Consider the following 23,047-nt stretch of genomic DNA (forward strand, 5'->3'; position numbering starts at 1 on the left):
ATTTTATATTCATTACAGTTGTAAACACAAGCTTTACAACTGAAGTGTGGCCTTTTCAGACTAGTGCTAATAAAACATCTTTGTCCAAAACAAAAATTCCCAGCGGTGAATCATTTGCTCAGTTACACTGTTCCACAGAACACAGATGCTTATTATTGAGTAACAATCAAATTATCTTGGATTATCGGATTTATTTGATTCATAGCTTGTGTTATAGCAGGAAAAAAACCGATCAGCTAGATCGCAGAATATGATAAGAAACACGAGGTTTATGGCATATTTATGATTCTTTTGTTGTTTTTGTGTTTATCTAAACATTGGTTCAAAATCTAAAGACAATCAGTTCAGCACTAATTTATTTTCTATTCAGTTGTTTTCTTCAGTACTCATGAATATGAGTTGTGTACTCCGTCATCCTTGCAGCTTCATCACAAGGCCTGTTCAGCGATACGCATAAAGTGCCACCCATCTGTTATTATTGCATGATTGTACCAGTGTGCGCACAACCTAGGAATAGTTATTGATGTCAGAGCTTTTCAGTAGTGAAGTAGTCTATCTGAAAGACATTTCAGGTGCAGACAACATAGTAAAACATCAGAGAGAAGATATCCAAAGCAGGATTACTTTTTGACAGACAGTCCAGGGTCTTTCTCTTTTTTTGTTATGTTTGAGCAAAGTCTGAAAAACAAAAATGTCATGGGAGAGCTGCACTGTGGCTGATCACGTGTTCGGACTCCTTTGAAGAAACACATACAGCATGTAAGTAAGCAAAGAAAAGAAAAAAACCTTTCTACTACCCTTCTTCTCAAGGGATATGCAGTGTGCTTCAAAAAAAGTAAAGAAAACAAGTGTTTACAAAAACTTCTAAGTGTCTACATGAGGGTGCGTGTGTTTAGACCAAGAACAGATTCATGCAATAGATTCAGAAAGAATCAAACCATTTGAATTTTGCAACTTTAGTGAGGTAGATTTGATTGAAATTTATACAATCGCAATTTTGGTCACTCATTCAACACTCAAGCCCCTATAATAATCGAGTGAAGCTGTAATTACAGAAGTATTTGCAAATTTATTGAACTTTTTTTCTCGTTTGAAAGCTAAATTTCAGTTTCTACTTGTGAAGTGATCTTGACCTGAGTTTATTCATTTGTTCGTCACCTTTTTCAATTTCTAAAAGACACCAGTCTTGCTGCTCTCTAGCAACAACTGGCAACACAAGCTCAAGATTACATCATGCAGGTACCTTTGGTCTGCAGTTTGAAAAGCCTGATGGATTAGAAGAAAGTCTACTAAAATTCTGGATGTGTCTCTTTTTCTGTTTCTCTCACAAAGTCTCCCAGACATCTAAGAGGGGCAGATATACTCTGCACTTTCAACATCTTATCATAAGCAACCCCCTTCTTTAACAATGACTTTCTCTGCCCAGGGTTTTGCTGCTGCTTTTCCCTTTCCTTTTTTCACTACATCCCATATTCCTCTCCTAGTACGTGGAGGCGATAATCCTCTGGGTGGATGATTTAGATGATATGCTAAGGAGTTCATAAGCTTGTCTTTACCTGCATATATTTTGTACTGTGTGTGTAGGTTGTGCATGCTCAATCTGTACTGTATATTTATACAAGACTTTCATTTTCATATTGGAAATGTGGCCAATTTATATTCTTAATCCAGTTAAATTAGAAAAACACATGGTTGTTGTCTGACTAGAGTTTCACAGATTGTATGTTGTGATCAAACCTTTGTTTTTGAAGTGTCACTTCTCATATGTGTTCTGGAAGATGTAGGGTATTGCAGCATGATGATGATTGTATCAACGCAGCATTGGCTTTATTAACACTCTTTTGATGTTCTCTTGCTTGGCCTGACTTCCCCCTCAGGTAGGGAGTTAATAGGTTTAATCTAAAGTCAGCATGCCAGATGAGTAGCGTTGTTAAATCCCAAACTATGTTGCAATGGCATTGACCGGAAAAGTGTTTTGAGTCATTTGTCAAAGCCACTGGAAGGGAAGCTCCCCTTTTTAAATTTGCCAAGTGTGTCCACTCTTCCATCATACATTAGCTGACAAAAAAGGAAGACCCAAATGTTTTTATCTTTTTCTCTGTTGACAGTTTCCTACAGGTGCAATGAGACTTGATTATTAGAACGTTTCCTTTTGTCTAACTAAAAAGTAGAGAGTTTCAAGTGGCTGAAGGAGATGTGGAGACACTGCATGCACACAGTAAAAATGACATGTGATTTCAGATAAAGAAACGTCAGCTGTATTCTCTTCACAACGAGTTTGTTGGAACCTCATCCAAAAGTGGTTCATTAAAAATTATACATGCATGAAAACATGACCTGATAGAAAAAGTTGGTTCACTGCAGACAGAAACATGGTTTGTCCTTGCTTTCCTTTTAAACCTTTATATTGGGGATCAGCTGTGAGTATGCAGTGGCATTGTGTTCAGTAATGCCGTACCACAATATGGTGCTGAAAATGTCTTTGTTGCAGCGTTGTTGCTATTCCAAGCCAGTTAAAGGGGTTTACAAAGGCAGCTCAGGTTTTTTGTCTGCCATGAGCTATGGGCTTCTGCGAGGGAAGGTATCTCTCATGGCTCTAGTCAACCATGCTTCCATTAGAAAAAAGATGATCTATTGAAATAACGCCAATGACCTCCATCCACCGAGCTTTACTAAAGAACGCATCAGACCATGATTTATTGAATGCTTCACGTCTCTGTGGAGGTCACTGTCTGCTAGAATCTTTTATATATGGTCTTAAAAACCCATCCATACTAATATGTGTCTCCCATTAAGTTTCACGACCAGTGATGCAGTTGATGACATACAACAGAAAAATGTCTATACCTCCAGCTGTTAGAGTGATAGTAAAAACATCCAGCGGTGGTGTCCCTTAATTTGTTTCGGTATTGATCATGTACTGTTGGCCTTTGTTTCGTTTATCAGTACCAGCCTGGGTATCTGTCCTTCAGTAATTCAAAAGAGGGGCCATTGCACTTACATTTACACATGTAAGATAGCTTTTTCTTTTTTTTCTTTTTTTATCTTTTATTACAGGGATCGGCAAGCAAAAATTCAGCCTGCAACATATTTTTCATTATATACTGAAATAATCAAGTGTATAAAGTAGGTTGCATAGCTTTCAATTATTGTTTTGAATAACCATTTTCTACAGTCAATACAATTGACATTTTTGCTATATTTAAAAAAATGAAAAGCCCAAAAAACATTTAGATTCGTTTGTAATGTTGTAATTGGAGCACTCAGTTATTGTAACCATGGTGTGAAATTATAAGAAACCACAAATTCTCCATGCAAAAAGAAACTTTTAAAGTGGTTTCAGAAAATTGGATACTGTGTAAAAATGTCAATTAGAAAAAAGATTGCAATGATTTGAAAATGTTTGAAATTATATATTAAATTGAAAACAGTGCAAAGTCGGCATACAACATGTTAGAAACTTTATAAAGTTAAAAAGTGTAAAAATATTTCTGAAATACCAGTTGGATATCTAGATGTTTTTATCATTTTATGTAAGAAATACAAAAATTGCAACATCTTTTGTGGTTACAGCTTTTCCTCAGCTGTGGAACAGAAATGCAGAAGCATGTCGTTCATTGATCCCCACTGGAGTTTCTTGAACTGGCTTTTCCCCTTCCCTACTTCTTCTTTCTAATCTTACACAGTAATTGATCTAAAGCCAGAGTGTTCCACAACCCAGTTGTATTTCATTTACTTTTTGATAGAGGTGTAGAAGCACCTGTGTTCATCACAGGATGTGAGACTTCTTTTTGGTGTAGGATGTGCACAAAACATGAGCATAGCTCAGTTGAACGGCAATGATATGGAGCTCATGCTGAATGCAGAAAGAAAGCCCTAGTCTATTTTGTCCAGTAATTTTAATAAAGTTATTTAAACACAAAGTTATTGCTTAGAAAAAAAGCAAGGCAACATTACTGCACAGTTCAAAAACTGAGGTTTCAATGCAGGTTTTAAGGGGGTTTTTCTTTAGCATTGTTTTTTTTATTTGTTTTTTTTTTTTTTTCATTTATTTGTTTCATATTTGAGACTCTAACCTTACAATTTTAAGAATTTTTTTCCCTGGCATTATGTCAGAGTTAGATTATTCTATTCCTTGGGTGTATTCAAACTTTACCGAGCTGTGACCCCATGCGCAGAGTTGCATTCCTAAATTTTTAATATATTCTTTTAGCTTATGTATTCAGAATGGACACCCACCCAGGTAAAAGTGAAAGAATCCTGAAGCTTTCCAGTCATCATCTGTCAGAAGCCTACTAAAATATTGCAGCTTTCAGGAAGTGTGGAGTCTTTCTGGGAGGCTTGCTCTTTTGAAACCCTGCTATTCCTCCAGCCCTTCTTGTCACAACATTGCACTGGCAGTCGTTACTGTGACAAGCTCAAAGAAAGCTGCCTGGATGAAGAGGCGTGGCCAGATAAGAGCCCTGGCAAGTTCACTGAGCTGTTGACATTTCCTCACAGCAAGTCCCCTGGTTCTAATTGGCTACTGCTGATAAGATTCCCATGTTGTAATTGGCAGCTGCTGATAAGATGCTGTCACCTGCTGCAGTAGTCAGCAGCACGGGGAGATGACAACAACTCAGCAGTCAGTAGGCGGACAGGGCTAAATCCAGGGCCTGAACCTTGTTTCCCAGAGATTCTATTCCAATCTGGGGTTGGCGCTGGCTATGGCAATCGTGCAGACCAGGGAGCAAGTGCTTAAAGAACCTAAAAATACGTCTTATCAATTCGTTTCTTAATATGAATGAAAATTCAGTTTCTCTGCCTTTTTTTTTTAAAGACTAATCTGTCTCTGCCTGTGCTTATCTATGCTCTTGTCATTGCTGTGATAAGGCTGCAGTAATTCTGAAAAAGCTGTATTTCTGTGTAACAATAACATCTGAGCACTATTTAAATCTAAATGGGTACAAACTGTTTTGTGGGTTGTTTCTGTCTGCTGCTAGGCCATTATCTTATGAAATCATATCCATATTAAACTTACTTACTTATATCTGTCATAACTGTTGGGGGTAGCAGAGTTGTTCATGCACATTTCCATGAGGACAATGATACGTTGTCTGGCTATTTATAATTCCTTAACTATATCTAGGTTTTTTGGACATTGTGTGTAAACTGTGTTGTAATGTTTTGAAGTAGACCATGGCAGACATAACAGAGCTAAAACAAGATTCAAAGAGATAATGAACTACATGCCACAGACAACCGTGCTGCTTTCTGAGATATTAGGGCAGTATTTGTAGCCAAGTTATCCAATTACTATCTCCCTGCTACTTCTCTGTGCTGATGAACAGTTGGTCGATTTCAGAAGCAGGTGCAGTTTCAGGGAATGCATCTCTGCTAAACCAGCCAAGTATGGCATAAAGATCTGGTGGAACTGTGATATCAAAACTCCTCTTTGCATAAAAATGATTGAAAACCAGAACTCCAGAATTACAATTAAGAATACAATTTAGAATGTTTAATGGTTCAGTGTATAAATAACACAACTAGATTTCAGTAGATTAAAGCCACCTGAATCTTGTCCGCTTACCCCTCCCATTTCAAGTGCAAAATCCTATTCATTATGACAGGGCAACACTGGGTCTTCCACAAACCAGTGCCCGCTCCTGTGTATTTGCAATGAATTAGGTCTCAGTTTGTGAGAACATCACTTTGTTGGAACATGGAATTACACACTAATCAATGTGTATTTATGAGTACAATATTCTCTTTTCAATTAAATAAACTAAAAAACTTATTCATCATACCTTTTAATTGTGAAAATATCTTAAGTAAAGGTTGCAGTATTTTGGGGGCTCCATATTGTAGTGGATTATACACTTACTTAAAAAGCAAAAGGTTTCTGGTTCAGTTCCAGCTGAAGATGAATATCCAATTTGGGCTGGTGTAAAACTCTGCTAAATCAAAAATGCAGAGCTAGCTGCTGTGCTAGCCCCTTGGAACAATAGAGCAGCTGAAGCTAGCTTTTATTTGCTTTTAATCTCTGGTCACTTAGTTTTATATACACTGGAACCTTTGTGGGGATCTTGATACAATCACTATTACCAAAGAATGAACTTATAAGGGAAGTAATCTGATGTAAGGTACATCTTATGCACCGGTTCTTCAGTTTAAAGCGAATTCCGTTGTCACTCACTTCCCTATTTGGCCCACCTGTCAACAGGTCAGCATTTGGGAGGTGTACAGGTCACCTACGTGCACTGATGCACAGTTAGGATTTTGGAGGATTGCAAGGAAGCATGTCTGCAGAGGGTGAAAACCACTCTCTGTTTGCTATCCGAACAAAAATGTCTACACAGATGGACATATTTGCTGGACCACAAATCTTTACAGGTCCATGCTGTCATTAACAACGCTAAACTTAAGTTCCTGGGATAGTCATGTCACAAAGATTCACATTTTTTCCCCTTATCCCAGGTCTTTACTCATTCTTGTGCAGCTGACTGTGCTAAATCCGGGCCACTTTCTTTCTGCAGAAATTTTGGTCTATTTGGACATGTTTCAGGCCATACTCATAGATTTAGCAGATGTTTTTGCTGGCAGAAGTAGCCTGAGGTCTCATGGGTATGAGCTGGAACTGCTGATAAAGACATTTTTGCACTATTGTGTCCTTAGCCTCAAAATCCAAGTAATTAATGCTTTCAAAACTCTGACTAAAGTTTCTACACTCCTCTTTGACTTTACTTCCTTTCTGCCTTCCTTGAACTGCGGGCCATCGTTTCTTGCAGTCCGTATAATTTTTTTTTGATTGATCTTCAGGAAGTAATTATGCTTCTGTTTTTATATACATAAGCGGCTTTGCCAGGCAGAGTTTCCATGTGAAAATTGCTACAGCTCCCAGAGTTTGTCTAATGCCATTGTTTGTAGGTGTTTCAAACAAATGCTTTTGCTCACAGGTACCAGGATTGAGTCTCCAGTGTCACTGGAGTTCAGCTTGACAGTAAATTGTTATTTGTCAATCTTAAAGATTTGTTTCACACCTTTTTCTTTGCCTACTATTCTACCTAGCAACAGCAGAGAAAACACTATATATTTTTTTGCTTCGTTTATTGTTGACCATGTACACATAAAAAATTGTTTCATAAGGCACTTTTTTTCTTATATTTTCTCGTAAAGGTAACATTTTTTTTTTTTTTTTTTTTTTTAAAGGGCAAATTTTTCTCATTCTGATTGAAGATTTCAGGTCAACAGTGTAGACCGAATGTGACTCAATAAAGTTTAGCGTTTACATATAACAAAAAATTTAACAAGAACAGTGTTGAATACCCAATGCCCTTCTCTGCCTCTCTGATATCTCCTTACACACAGCTCTCTATTGACTATCGGTTTCATTTTATTCCTATTGGTGTTTCTTTATATGGAGCCGTTTGATATGAGCCAGAATAACAAGCTATCCATGTGGCCAATGATAGTCACACTTGGAATCACCTGAGTTACACTACTAAGTAAGTGACTGAGTGCGAGCTATAATTGCCATGGTATCCACTGACAACAAATTTTTTGCCAACAAATCTTGCCATCAAATTTAAATTCATGTAAGTAGACTGGTTATCACATGGTTTGGTTTGAATGAAATCGATCATACAAAACTTGGAGTTGTTTAAAGCCTTCGCTGTCAACAAGTTATGAAATAATTGTGCCTGAACAATTTTTTTCTTAGTGATTTTATCTAATTATAAAGATTTTACAAATGCCAATTAAACTATGTAAAACTGACTCTTCCTTTAAGATAACTCAGTGGACATTCACTTTATCTTTAGGCTGAACTGATGGAGACAAACACTGTCTGTCAGAGGCTTGTAATTGTTTTACAGTTTGCTTCAGGACTGTTCCAGCTGTTGATTAACCATGACCATCAAACACATTTTCTTTCCAAGAATGGCATAACAAGCAATGGGGACCTAAAGCACTGTTACCACAACAAAGAATGACAGTCATACAACTTTTTTTTTGTTTTTTTTTCTCAGACCCTGGTCTCTAGTTCTGACAGTTTAAACTTCAAAGAAGAAAGAAAAGGGATTATATGAAGCGCTTCAACTTGTTTTTCTTTCTCAGAGTTGTCAAGCTGTCCTTCAGGCATCAATAACTACATTCAGTTTATGTCTCTTGTACTAAACGAGGGTTTGGCTGTATAATGACTACTTTTTAAACAACAAACTAAAGGCTTCAAATTGGGCACAGGCTGACTGGAAAGTATCAGTCCCGAAACTTTGAGGTGCTTAGATAGCGGTCACCGCAGTCACTTAATGTATCACAGTGTGTTATGTTTTAATATTCACCTATTAAAACTGTACTACCGTGAGAAGACATGTTTTATAGGTTTGGTTTTTATGTTTCATCTATATTATTATTAATAATATACTGTATGTTTGCTCTATATAAATACTCACACAAATCTTTACTTAGGGTGTCATTTTCTCCTGCTTATCCTCTTGGGATGATGAAAGACATGAGCACTGACAGAACAGAGGAGATTAATAAGGCCCTCTGAACTTCACACTTGGTCACTCTTGAGATTTCTGCCTGTGAAACTTGAGGGTGGAAAAAAGGCTGCAGATTTCTCTTGACACTACCTTTGTTTTAAGTTTTCCTCTCCTGTCATGCTACAGTTTACCTTAAAGAAGGGAGGGGTGGGGGTACCTTTAAGCTTCTGTTTCAGAACAATAAATAAGATCCATAGCTAATTGTGTGTCTGTGCAGTAAAGATAAATCAGGGTTAGTGAGAGGGGAAAGCTTTATTTGAAGGGCAGTAAACACCAGTATCAAGTATGTTCTTTCTTTTTAACCCTCTTCTGTGTTGAGATGATGTTTACAAGAGTATTAAAGGGCACTGAATGGCAAATACAAAGAGGCGAAAGTGTTTGCATTCTGAAATGAGGGTCTCAGAAGGCCATGATAGAGGCCATTGTATTGATTGTAGCACTGTTTTAACAATTTAATTTTCAAAATAATATCTTCCACTACTCTTCTTGTGCAGTGAGTAGCAGAAGGAGGTTAAAAATTTTAATTTAATCACCAAGAGGGTTATCAAGTTGCACGTCAATAGGTTTCATAGTACATCCAGGAATGCCAGGCTTACTACTGCCTGTTGTCTGCAGTAGCACTAACCTCCAATAACTGAGCACAGAGAGATGTTTTTTGTTTTTTTGCCTTAGACTGTGCGCTTGACATCACATGTGGGATCAATTATACTGCACAGCTGTTCAGTTTCTCATCAGATGTAACCAGCTTTGAACTACAGGCTGTAGTACAATTGGGATTTTATGCATTGTTTTTCCCCTAAAACTGGAGGCTTTCCATTTTTTTTCTTCCCCCCTTGTCCAAGTTGCCATCTGATCCATCCTCAGTTGGCAGCATTTTTCACTGATCCTTGGTTTTCGCTTTCTTTTGATTTGGCATCATGGTTTAGTCATTAGAGACAATTTCATACATATTATAGGGGACTAAGCCAACTCAGGAACCACCAAGATGACGTTTTCTCTTTTTAATTAACGTTAGTGTTTCTTGAAGTTGTAGAATTTCAAAAAATAGATATGCAGTATGTGAAAGACATTAGAAACATTTCCTTTGTACACTTTTAAACTCTGACAATTGGTCTGCATGTTTTCATTTTAACATTAATATTTTCATATGCTGATTAGTGGCTTTCCTTGTGTCTTAACGCCACCTACGTTTGTTTTGCATCAGTTAGTTGGCCGTGGCAAACAGAGAGAGCTGGGAGTGTCAGAGGGTTAGCCTGGGTTAGCCTCCCTTTACAAGAGTAGATTGTTGACTTAGCAATGTTCAGATTTCATTTTAATTTGAAATAAAGAGCGGAGAGCCAAGGCCTACCTTTCCTGAACCAGAGACCATCTCTACAAATATTTAATGTTAAGTCATACACTTAAAATTTAAACTTCAGAAGTTTTAACTGAGAAGTTGAATTCAATTTCAGCTTAATTTTAATTATATAGTGGCAGATCACAATAGCTGTATTCTCAGAGAACTTACATGTTGAATACTTTTACATTGTTTTACAATCAACCGACTTTAGGACCTGTTAGAACCTAGATGAAATCAGAAACAAATTCATAAATGTTGACTCCTCATTTTAAGGATATAGTAATGAGAGTGATGCTTAGCTACCTATTCTAAGCTCCTAATTTCTTGTCTGGCCATTTTTCCTGGAATGGGTGCATTACTCTGCAGAGGAAAAACTCATTAATGGGTCTGTTCTCCCTTGGTCTGTCTGTGAACCAGTGCGAGACAGTAAGAAGCTGTAGTGTTTAATGTTTTCTCTATGGTATAAATTAAAGCTCTGTTGCACTATTCAGCTTTTGTTTAAAGTCGTGTTTTATTTCAGCTGTCTTACCTTATGGACTTACCTTTGATGTTGAGTTTAGATGAAGCTCAACTTGTTTTTTTATCTTTGACAAACTTCTGTTACTGTTGTTTCTCCATGTACGTGATTGTTTTCGGGTGAACATACAGCCTCTGCAGGAGAGATCGAAGTTATACAAATTGCTCATAAGTAACATTTTGACAAGATTATTAATGAATGAGAGAGTTCATTTAAAATGTACGTGAATCTGGGTGTCTTATTTCATCAATGTCCATAATAATATATAAATTAAATGCATTGACATTTCTGCTTGAGCACAGTAATGTGAAGTAGAAGTAGATTAGGTCACAGGAAAGTTAAACACCGCTTGAATTTCATTTTTAATATATAACGACACGTACGCTTTGTACTAAGCTGTCATGAAAACGCTCCAGGACTTTCCCCCCAATTACGTCTCACAAAAGGTCTCACTTATTTTCCCATTGTAATCAGGCAAGCAAACATTGGTAACAATTAAAAACTATTACATTCATTCATCTGTTTTCTTTACCGCTTATTCACTTAGGTCATCGAAGCCTGTCCCAGCTATCATCACGTCAAAAAAAGCTGATCTAAAATCTGATTAAAAGTATTGGTATTTTCAGTGCATACTTACCAAAGATTAAAAAAAAATTAAATAAGAATAAATAAAAAGAAGAGAGAGCGCTGTTACAGAGTCAGGGTGGCACATTTCTGGTCTGACCAGAGGCACTGTTTAGGAGTACATGATCTGTGACTGCTCCCATTGGTACCTTACAGTATGTCACATTCATCTCTGTCACCCTGATGATTTTTACCAGAAGTGTTTGGCTTTTAAGCCACTGGACACCCAAACACAGACTCTCAGGAAAAACAAAAACAAAAGAAAAACAGACCAGCCACAGTGTCACTGAGTGTGGTCAACCGGAACAACATCCTGTTTCCCAGCTACTCCAAGAACTCTAAACTGCCTGGACCCTTTCTGTCGCTTTCAAAGGAAATCTGTGGAGTCTGGTGACATGCAAAACATGTTGCTTGGATTTAGTGGTTCTTACTTTGCATTCCGGCGTATATTGAGCAAGGGGACAAATACTCGTTTATGCCAGACATACAGAATGTTACATTAGCCATCTGTTTAGTTATCATAAAGGTAGCAGCTAGCGGCTGTGGCTAATTAATAAAACAATAATACTAATGTTGGAGGCAGTCCTGCCCATCTGTAACATTAATCAGTAAGTAAAGATTATTTGTAAAGCACTTTGAAGGGATATATTGTTACAAAGTGATGTACAATCAAAGTAATAACAAATTAAGAATATTAGAAATAAAATGGAAAGCTAAAAAAAGTTATCAGGAATACAAAACCCCATAAAATACACTAAAGGGAAGAAGACTGAAAACAGTGACTCAAGAAGTATCTCAAGAAAGACCTCCTTAAATATGAAAGCAGCGAACTGCTCCACAGAGTCGGCTAACCAAAGTTAGAGTAAACTCTGTGCCACAGACTGAAAAACTGCCCCTCCCGCCTCCCGGTCACAACCAACAACCAACAAGTTCTGAGCCTGGGATCCACGGCTGCAGGCAGGAGTGTGTTTAATAGGAAGCTGAGACAAATAATTTGGAACTTGTCCCTGTGGTACTCTGTATTTAACTACAGGAATTGTAAAGTAAACCCTAAAATCTACTGGGTGCTAGTGTGAAGAATATAAAGTAGAACTAATGTGAGCTTAAGAGGTGTTGATAGTTGGGCAGCAGCAGCATTTTGTATAGCTTGGAGGCAAGTAAGCGGTGATTTGTCTAAGCTTATAAATAGGCCATTATCATAATTTAACAGGATAACATAATTATTTGTGTCCAAAAAGTGTTTCTCTTAAAGTCCCAGATGTGAAAATAGATGTGTACAGTGTGTACCATATCAACTCTGATTGCTCAGCAAGGAACTGTAGTGCCAAGTCATAAGAGCAGCACTGCCTCAAACAGCCTAAAACACTGTCCTTTCTTGTTGTTATGCACTGCCAAAGAGAATCTTAAAATGTTGCTAATAATAATAATGCTGTAGATGCCTTACAGTTATGAGTGTATTTCTTTTTTTGCTCAGCATCAGATGACTTAAAAATAGTGCCACCGTTTATGCACTGATGTTATTGTTTGATTGTTCTAATTGTTAAAAAGAATGAATAAATAATACCTCTTAATTTTTTTTGTCATTCCACAGGTCCTATCAAAAATGGCATCAAGTATAAGGTGGTGTCCTAGATATCGAAATCTGGCACTGTGACACCGTGAGTTCATCATTAGACACCATGGCTGATTCACGAGTGTGAGCTCAAAGTAGTGCTCTGTTTCTTTATTAAAACAGAGAATTGTACAGAGAAGCTCACACTGATCTCTGCCAGGAGTGAAACACCACTTGCAACAGTCTTAACTGCACAACATGATAACTTTAACTGGGCAAATGCAAACCCATCATGTCAAGGCTTCATTCCATGTAAAACTGCATATATGCTTAAATTAAAAAGAGGAAATAATTATATGCCCTGCCCGCTATTTGTGGAAATATGAGAACAAAAGTAAAAAGGTGTTGTAATGAACCCTCATTGTGCGTAGAGAAAATGCATGTAGGGTGAAGCATAGTTCATCTGGTTCAAGTAGTTTGTTATTTAAGCACTTAACTTTGTGTAGCACATAAATTGGTGGCACAGATCCCAGAGGATTTAATACCATTTTCACATTTTTCTTTTGCACAACTTGAAATGAGCAAATTGCCTATTACATCTCGCTCCTTGAGATTGATGTTCTTGTATTACTGCGTTTCTTCACATCTGTACCATTAGATTACCTACTCGCAAATCAGTATTTAATGACGTGACAGCTCGGCCAGCTTAAAATATTCCAGATTCATAGTCTCTACCACTGTCGCTCATACCCCCTCCAGGACACTGGAATAGGCGCTGTACATCATTTGCACATTAAAATGAGAACCCATTTCTTCCGCTCAGTAATGAGATCTAGGACTTGGTGTTTTTTAACGGGTGCCGTCTAAATGCCAGATAGGTATCTGGAATGAAATGCACCTCACAAACATTGCTTATGCCATGCGTCAGCCTTTATGCAGTTTAATGTAGTGCTTCACTGGTTCATTGTTCATGTTTAAATTAATAAGCTGGCAATAGTTTTACATTATATATCGCGTCAGTGATTCATTTTGCATGTTCAAATTAATAGGCCAAGAAATGAAAAAGAAGACACAGCCCTACTTCCATTCCTAATGTTAGTCTCACAGATTTCCCAGCTGTCTCGTGTTTTTTGTCCCAGGTGTGACAGAAATACAGGAAAATAATCTGCTTCTCTGTAATTGGGCAAATCCTCACTGTTGTCAGTGTGGACAGAACGATATCAGCTTTCTCTATAGATATGTTCATTAAAGTGACTTCCTGTCTTTCAGAGCTCATCATTCCTACAGATTAGTAGCAGCTGTTTTTGTTTCATCATTAAAGTCAGTCCTACGATCAGTTTACTCCTGCATCCTGTCAGGCCTGCAGCACTTCTTCTGCTTCCAGCAAAATTTTAGCTAAGGATGTTTTCAGTTGTGATGATTAAAGAGATTCTGAATAATCGATTGTGTGTTAACTTCCAAAGTAACACAATGCATTTGATGTTTTGCCAAAGAATAACTTCTTCTGAGTGGTATATGGCAGAGGAGGAAGGGGAAAAACTTGATTGTTGTATTTATTCCCAGCCATCCATAAATCCATCCGTTCATCCACTTTCTACCCCAATCCAGGGCTGCTTCACGGGGTCAGCACCCTTCCCAGCTAAAATGTATAACTGGCCCAAACTTTTTGTCTAGTGCTTTTAATTTTTCCTTTATAGAGTTGTCATTAGTCAATACATAGGAAAATGTTAGTTTCAGTAAGAACTGGACAAGTGGGCCATTACAGCAGCAGACCTGGGTAACTTTGATATGGAATTGTTCTGCAGCTGTTTGTAAATGTTTGCCAGCATTATGGTTTCTGATTATTTCAGACTCCTCAGAAGTCTGATATTTATTGGACAGCAGATATTGTTTTATGTTGCAGTAATTAAGGAGCTAGCAGTCAAGGGGATTGTATGGGAGAAGAGGCAGATCCCAAAAGCATTGGGAGGAAGCAACAACTAAATCATTTGCCTGCTGTTGCTTACCAGGGCTGAAGTCGATGTAGCAAAGTTTCTGCAACAGAATTGATTGTGCAGCTCTTTAAGTTGAACCTTGTTTTGCTTGGTGGTGTACAGATGCATCCACCGGTATCATCTCAGCATAAAACTTCATATTTTGACCAATCAAAATGTTCAGAATCACATGTGTATGTGGGAAAACACTGCAGGAAACTGCATTGTGAGTTTGGAGCTTTTTCACAATTTCATCCAACAATGCAAACCAGTAAATTATAAATTTCAGGAACCTCCAAAGAAAGTGTGGAAGAGAGTCCTCATTGATTTCCTTACCAAGCGCCAGCTTTAGAGACATACGATACTTTGCAAGCATCCGATAGTCCCCAGTCCCAGTCCCCATCGCATTATTGAGAATGCCTTGATAATATTGATGTGGTCAGGTTTCAACTCTGTTTGTGATCTCTCTTTTTCTCTCTTTCATGCTTTTTATCTCCCATCCCTCTTACCCCACCCCGAGATGTCGGAGTAATCTGTTCTTGTCTGTCACCTCTCTCAACCTGATAAGGAGGGGAAGAGCCATGCTCCTGTCCAGGAATGGATGTTCCTCCTTGACAACATTGACACAAACACAAGGGCCTCTGCTCTATTTGTATAAAAATAGCTCCAGATAAGGAGGTAGACATTGAAGTTGTTTACTATAAGTAATATGCCTATCACTGAAGTCTTCAGAAAGACCTGTTTTAGTGAGATAAATGCTGATGTCCACTGTGCATCACCGCGTCTGTTTCTGTTTCTCAGTCATTGCCACTTGTCATATTGTGGGTTTATGGCTCTTCAACCCCCCCGATGTGCGCTAGTGTGGCATCTTTGCTTCATAGCGCAGTCTAATCATGCAATATTTTCTTAAAAGACACAACAGCAGCATTGAGCCATTTCAAATCCAGCGATGAAACTCATTTGGGGAATTGAAATTAGGCATTTAGCTGTACTTGCTGAGCAAAGCTTGTTGGAGTCATGAGAGAGCAGCAGTAATTTGTTGGTTTATTATGTCAGCAGTATTATCCAGTTACTCTCAGCGTGGATGACTTGTTGGGATGAGCGAATTAAAGCATGGGTTTTATCATTTTTATTACAAACATATTAGCAACAATAGCAGCTTTTGTTGAGTCTTTGCTCTCACTAGTGTGCTCTGAATGGTACAATAACAGTAATGTAATTCATAGCTAGAATGAAAATATTGAACTGTGATTCTTACGTTATTATGGGTCAGCGCGTGATCAACACTTCGTAGTCTTACAGATATTATATAAAAGAAGCAGTTTACTAAAAGGAAAAATCTATACAGCATCAGTACATAAGAGTGTTGCAGTTTGACTGTTTTTGCTTTGCTTTGTGGCGACAGTTTCATGTGGTTTGTAATGAACAACCAACCCGTTTTCCTTTATCGGTTAAAAATGGACACATTTTTATAAGGAAATGCCTTTTTTATTTAAAAATTCTGTAGAGAAAGTAGTATTTTCTGCACTTTGATTAAGCAGTGGAGTCTTTATAAGCATGAGCGCTTGATTGGACTATAATATACATTATGCATTAGTCATTAGATATGCATTGGTCTCTTAGCATTTTTTTCGTGGAGCTGGAATTTCACCTCTGCTGAGAATTGGTGTTGGGGTTAGTTTTTCCAATCCAATTTTAGAGTCCGTAATTTGATTTGACAACCTCCGCTGCCACCACCTCACTAAACCCACAGTCACCTGTTGGACACAAAGATACACTCTCAGCCATCAAATTGCAATGAATTTATTTGCAGTCAGTTGCTGGGAGTATTTTGTAACACCTATTTTCAGCAGCACTGCATTATGGTTAAAATTTTAAGGCTCTGCCCTGTTTAGCCCTCTGTACAATAAAAAATGCCTGAGGTTGCCTCTTATTCACATTTGCCGGGTGATGAAATTTCTTCCTACGTCACAGTACAGAACCTTGAATCTTGTAGTTTGTAGTCAGCTGTTTGACAGACAGCTTCTGTATTTAACATGGTTTGGCTTTTGTATTGCTGTAAAATCTAAAAAAAAATATTTCCCCTTATTTGTCTTCAAATAAAGCTAATGTCTGGAGAAAAGTCATGGACACAAGTGCAACATACTGAAAGAAAAGTTGGATAAGCAGTCACAAAAAATGTCTGTCTCGACATCACCAGCAGTGCTAAATGATTACAATGTCAAACTAACCTAACAGATCTGAAAATCTGAGATTCTCTCTCAGCACTCCACTCTCATTAATGATTTTATGTATCAGAAACACTGAGGTGATTGAAAGTGAAACAGCACAGGGAGTTTCTTACCCTTTTTTTTCCCCCCCATGAGGCCAGACTGTCTTCAGGCCTCGTCTGTCATCTTTACATCTTCACTTTGTTGTCTTCTTTTTTGGTCCTAAGTGAGACGCAGTGCAGTATAACACTCTGGGCATTTTTGCCTTTGCTACCACTAATCACCAGACCCCTACTAGTTTTATCATAATTAACAGATCAAAGACGCAGAAAGAAGAGCAGTCATGCATTATTAAACACACACACTCTGTACGTATATGTGCCTGTGTATGTTAGTCACGCAAGTAATTGAAAAAATAGTGATCTTTATGAACCGATTTATCCGTTTTGAGAAGGTTTTCATAATTTATCAAAGATAAAGTCGTACAAATTGTCCTCAAAATGAGATTTTCTACTATTGCGTAAGTCTGATCTTCGTGGTTTTAGGCTCTAAGAATTTTTCACGTATGAAGTAGTTTTTTTATTATTTATCTCACATACTCAGAGACAGTTGCAGATAAACACACAGACCTCAGGAGACTTCGGGAGAGGTTTAGGTTAAAGATGTATCAGTTGTTCTGCACATTGCGTCTTCTGATTTAAGGCATCTAGGTCAGTCATTTTTCTTTCCTTGTAAAAGTATGTTACTGTACTCATGATTCTTGATGGAAAGTGGCAGATTTCTCTTCCAGTGTTTTGCCCGAAACTAACAAGTCAGAACATAGTCTGGCACAAATATTTGGGGTATTCGTTTTTCATTTGGTTGGAGGACATGCAGTGAACTTTAAATGTGCTTATCTGTCAGCTCAACCACTTTGTGTTCAGCAATGGAATAATGTAATACATGATTGTAGGTTTTTGCTGTTCCTACTTTGTGGTAATGACTATCATCAGTCCTCTGTGCTTTATTTAGTGCAATTTTGAAGTTCGGTTCCATTTTCTACTTCACTCTTCCGTTGTTTTGTCTCGTCAGCATCACAGCTATCTATTAAGTGACCTGTTCTTTCTGTTTTTTGTCTCTGCTCCGTATCTTTTATGCTCCCTCTTGAATTCACTCTCTAGGGGCTGTAATAAACCTGTAGTTAGCTGTTAAAACCGTGTGCATTTTAGACTAAATGGCCCCCAGCGTCCCTGTGCCTGCTGTTGGGGCTTACGGCCAATGGGCCTTTAAATGACTTAATTTCCTATCTGCCTCCTGGGGGACCTTTTAGCGAAGCTAAAAGCTGGTCACAGCCCGCAGAGAGTGTCAGGAAAGCCTTGGAACGGGTGGACCCCGGCTGAATCAAAATCGCTATTGCTCTAATTGCCACTGGCAAAATCCGTAATACAGACATGTGTCATACTGATGTGGAGTTGCACACATGTTGGTCTTTTCACAGCATGTCCATTAGTATTTGTTACTGTTAGCATGCAGTCATCGTTTAGAGTTTTGCTACTTAACAAATCAGTAAGAATACAAAGCGATTGTTAATCATTTTTATGCAGTAAAAGTAAAAGAAAATAGCTTTTTTGAAATTTGACCTTCTCAATTTTCATCTAAGTTGTTCAAGCTGTTGCTGTGAATTTTGGACCTTTTGGATAATAATTTAGTGATTAATAAACAAATCAGATAAGATGTCACTACTTTGGAAGACAGTAATGGGGACATGCTGTGAATAGGCCTTGCTGTCTTTGAAGCTAGACACTCGTAACTGGACTCGGTATATTAGGCACAGGGATCTTCATTTGTGTCATCCTAGATACATGTATTAAATGTTCAACTTTGTGTGGTGCACACATGTTACTTAAGCTAAGAGCTGAAACTATATATAAGTTGCTGTAAGTTTTCCCTCTCCAGTCATTTGACCTTGATGAATACTCTTAAATTCTGGGAGTTATTTAGGCACTTTTTATTCCATGCAGACAATTGGCTGCAAAGCAAAGTGCTCTAATCCATGTTTTCAGTTGAAAATATTTACCAACATTGATTCTGTTATTGGCTCCATTATCCCTGGCTCCCTTTCCTCTTTTCTGGCAAGGTGAACTTGTGCACTGTGTTTATCTGTTTCTTGGTGTGTGCTTACACATGTGTGTCTCCCTGTGTTGATCCTTCAGCAGCTGTTTGCCGTTTCTCCCTGAAGATCACTTACATCGATGCGATGGTGTAGGATGATTGCTTTAGGGGGAGCCGAGGCCTGTCCTTAGGGTCATAACAAAATTAAAATTCCTTTAAATATTGACATACAGGGGATGCAAGTCAGAAAAATATAATTGATTTATGAAGGACAGAGTGTATGTCTCCGAGACAGTGGATAGCAGGGTGGTTCGATGCAGGATGGGCAGCAAAAGACTGGAACAGGCTACTGTAGCTGAATTTACTTGACCTGCCACTTGATACTTTAACTTCTTTGACCTAACTAGTCAAATGCATGATAGTTTGAATGTGAGCACCACGATCAAGAAGTACACTGACCTTTAGTGAGGATTTAAAAGTACTTTTTAGAGTGTTGGGCAAAAAAAAAAATCTAGAAAAAAAATGAAAGCCCTCCTGCAGTTCTCCCCTCTTGTTCAAAGCCCCACCCATCACAGGAAACTCAGAAAAGACTACCACTGAGTCTGTAACAGTCTGCGTCTGTATGGTTTTACAATTGGAAAAGATCAGAAAAAGACCATGTTGTCCGCTGTAAGCTAGTTTTTATTTAACCAGGCAAGAGGACTCGGTTCAATTGAGGCTGTCACCTGTCAGCCCTGGGTGTGTGTTTGTGTTAGCACTGTAGGTTTCTGTACTGTAAACTGTAGCACAGATGTTCACCAGAGCTCATAGCCACTCTTCTCTTCCTTTATTCTAACGCCTCAAAAGTGTCCCCAGTTAATAGGGTTGTGTTAGTTAACAAGCCCGTAGTCCTCGTCAGCAGCATTATCACAGCGACACACACAATGTGGGTTTTATCAGGCCTCTCTATGGCAGCGACAGCAGACGGGTCTGAAATTAGCAGCTCTGAGAGGAAAGCAAAGAGGCAAACGGCATTATTAGACATTCCCAGCTGTGTCTGAACACCAGGAATACCAATATAGCAGTTGTTGTTCGTCAGACACACACATTCGTGCACGGAGAGCAGAGAGTTAGCACCACAGTCAGCTCTGTCACAGACCTTCTGAGGTGTGAAGTATGTGCAGGGTACAGCTCTTCTCATTATTAGGACTGTTGGATTTGGCATCAGGAAAGAAGAGCATTCATGCTGCAGTCACAGCAACTTACAGGTCTGTCAGAAAGAAAAAGTTCAACCAGAGGATAGAATTCAGAAGCATTTAGGGCTCTTGGATAGACTGCAGATGGAGAGAATAGGTCCCTGGTTTATGTGTTCATGTTGACTTTTTTTGTTATGGTGACCAGAATATGCTTGCTTTATTATGCAACACTTGGAAGCAAAACCATGGATCTGGAGTTGTCTGTTTGAGATGAAATGTGCATATTTGTCCTTCTAAGTTGGAGATTTTTCAGCTTTTCAAGGTTTAGTAGCAGACTGCCTGGCAAATGTGTGATAGAATCAGGATTTATGCTCCTTGCCTTGATAATCTTGTTTTATGCTTTATTATTTTCTTACTGTGGTTGCAAAAGAAAGCTCTGATCTTTCATTGGAGAACTCATTGGTGTACATTTTTGTGTTGATATGTATGAGTCTCCTCCTCCTCCTCACCCCCCCCCCCCTCCTTCTCGTGCCTTTCTAAGGCATCTGGCGCCATTTCAGCACACTCACAGAGGCAGAATGTGTCAAAAGGCCAGGCTGTTGAACCTCTGTGCACCAACTGAACAAACGACAACACGAGGAAAAATAGATTCTCTGTGACAGTGCTGCTGAAATCACTGTGGTCAGACTGACTGCAGGGTCACAGTATCCTCGCCTCTCCTCTCCTCGCCTCAGACAGAACACAGACTTAAAGCAACAACTTGGCAACTAGACATGCCACGACAGCACTGCACACTTAAAAACAGTCGTTTACCTCAGTCTTCACCACAACATGGCTCTTCTTCTGCCGTTACCCTTTTGTCGTGGTGATTTAAAAGTCACTTGACTGATACTGACGCTTTTCCCTATCCCTTTTTGTGTGTGTTTGTCCTTTTGCAGAAGGCATCTGCAACATGACAATGGACTCCAACTCGATTACAATGCCGATGTCAGACCCCAACGCCTGGGCGACAGCTATGAATAACCTGGGGATGCCTCCCATGGGAATAACTGGACAGCCACTCATGCCAGGTACCAGATTTCTCCATATAAGAACCAATCTTGTGTTGAAAATGTAACTCTGTAGCATGAAATATGAATATGGGAGGAGTTGTCCTCATATAACACAGTTGAATTGCATCAGAGTTTGATTTTACACATGCTGGAAACATCATTTTGCTGTCTGCAGTTCCCAGATATTGGTTACCCAACACCAAGTATGTTTTGTTTTTGTTGAATTGAATTATTGCATTTATTGCAGTTGCGTTGTTGGCATAATTACCTGATTTCTTCTCATCTAAAATGGTGATTTATGTTGAAGTGCTCGCTTCAGAAATGTAGCTCTAGTTGTTAATCCATTCCCTTGATAATTATTTTATTCATCATGGCCACAGTATTTTCCTTCTGGTTGTTTTCCTTTTAAAGACAGGAAAAATAATGAGATTATTAAACCAAATTGGAGAACAAAAGGCAGCGTGTAGGCGGCTGTAGCTCGGAGATGGAACGGGTCAACCTGTAATCAGATGTTCATTGGTCAGATTTCCAGCTTCTTCAGTCCACATGTGGAAGTGTCATCAGTGTTTAAGTGTGTGGGATCGTCAAACTGATGTATTCATGTATGTGCCAATCGGCAACAGTGTTTTAAGTGGAAGGAAAGTGCTATATGAAAGCAGTGCATTCAGAAAAAAAAATTCAAATCTAAGTTTTTACCTGGAGTTTGCCTCCAAAGCATCTCAAGCACAGCATTTTAATGTCATTGTAAGAACGAAAAAGATGACATTTCATGTGTGAAGTGGTGCCTTTGTGGATTTGTAGCTCTTTTTCTTTGACTGCATTGTCAAGTGTGGATTGACTGCTGCTGTGGAGCAAAGTGGATTGTCATCAGTGTGGCTACACTGGTCATTTTAGAGTAAGCTTTTTCTTTCTTTTTTTCTTTCCTTTTCTTTTTTTTTAAACGGGATGAGCTGAGTCACCAAGATGGGATTGCAGGCTGGTAATCTGTTTCAAAATGGCATACACACAAGCAAAGTCTGTCTGACAGATGCTGATATGACTCAGTCCCACTAGGATCAGTTAAAAGGAGCTTTTTTTGTTTTCAAACTCTGTGCTTCATGCAAGTTATAAAAGAACTGTTAAAAAAACAAATGTATGCTGAGTTTACTTGTAATCAGTCATTCTTTGTCTTCCACCTTTAGCAAGTTAACGTTTCCTTGCAGCCTTTTCAGGTGGCTGTAGTGTACTGATAAAAATGCAGGTTCACATATGCCTATATATTTGTGTACACACTGACACCGATAGCCTTCTGTACACTCTGCTTTCCATTAATTAAATGCATTAAAGGATGCATATGAAACACTATTACCGAACTAGTCCTTAGGATACAAAACAAAACACCTGTATCAGCTTATCAAACAAGAACATACACGCATGTTTTTATAGTTTTTCCCTTTCTTTTAATGAAATACACCAGTATCAACACTAAAGGCATGTATTGTATTATATCTGCTGCATTATCGCTCAGCACCAAGCAATGACAAAAAAACCAGTCATTGGTTTAAAAGCAGCTGCTTCAACTGTTTGGAACCACTCCGTTTTGGGGATTAGAACGGTGAAATTTCATTTATTTGCTCATTTATCCCACACTCTTACAACCTCAAAGTGCATTTTGTATGCGCCAGGTTGAGCTACTGTGTCCTGATCTACCGCTAAAATATCCAGCCTTACCGATTGCTTTGCTATCTATAACATTAGGTTCAGCAGCACCCTCCCACTCTCCATCTCTGAAGAGTTATTCTGCCATGTCTTTTCTCTCTTCTCAGTAGAAAGCCTTTCCCTAAAGCCTTTTATAAATCACTTCCCACTTCTTAGCTGAAATGCACTTTCATATTTGAAATATGCCAGGCTGGTGTGTGTGTGCATGTTTGTGTGTGTGCGTGCGCACGTATATGCACTTGGAGGCGAACTGTCTTCCAAATGCACTCCTCGGGAAATATTAAGGGAAACACA

At 38.5% G+C, this 23,047-nt stretch overlaps 1 protein-coding gene across 3 annotated transcripts in view; it reads left to right on the plus strand.

Moving 5' to 3' along the window:
• The window catches only part of enox2 (ecto-NOX disulfide-thiol exchanger 2), a 181,050-nt gene that overhangs the window by 99,833 nt on the left and 58,170 nt on the right, over positions 1 to 23,047 (plus strand). For all 3 annotated transcript variants that reach the window (XM_063494455.1, XM_063494456.1, XM_063494457.1), the window contains one exon: positions 20,942 to 21,073. In XM_063494455.1, the coding sequence (XP_063350525.1) occupies positions 20,942 to 21,073 (132 nt within the window). The remainder of the gene's footprint in view (positions 1 to 20,941; positions 21,074 to 23,047) is intronic.

This window comes from Pelmatolapia mariae, linkage group LG2 (assembly GCF_036321145.2).
Source record: "Pelmatolapia mariae isolate MD_Pm_ZW linkage group LG2, Pm_UMD_F_2, whole genome shotgun sequence".
Classification (NCBI taxonomy): domain Eukaryota; kingdom Metazoa; phylum Chordata; class Actinopteri; order Cichliformes; family Cichlidae; genus Pelmatolapia; species Pelmatolapia mariae.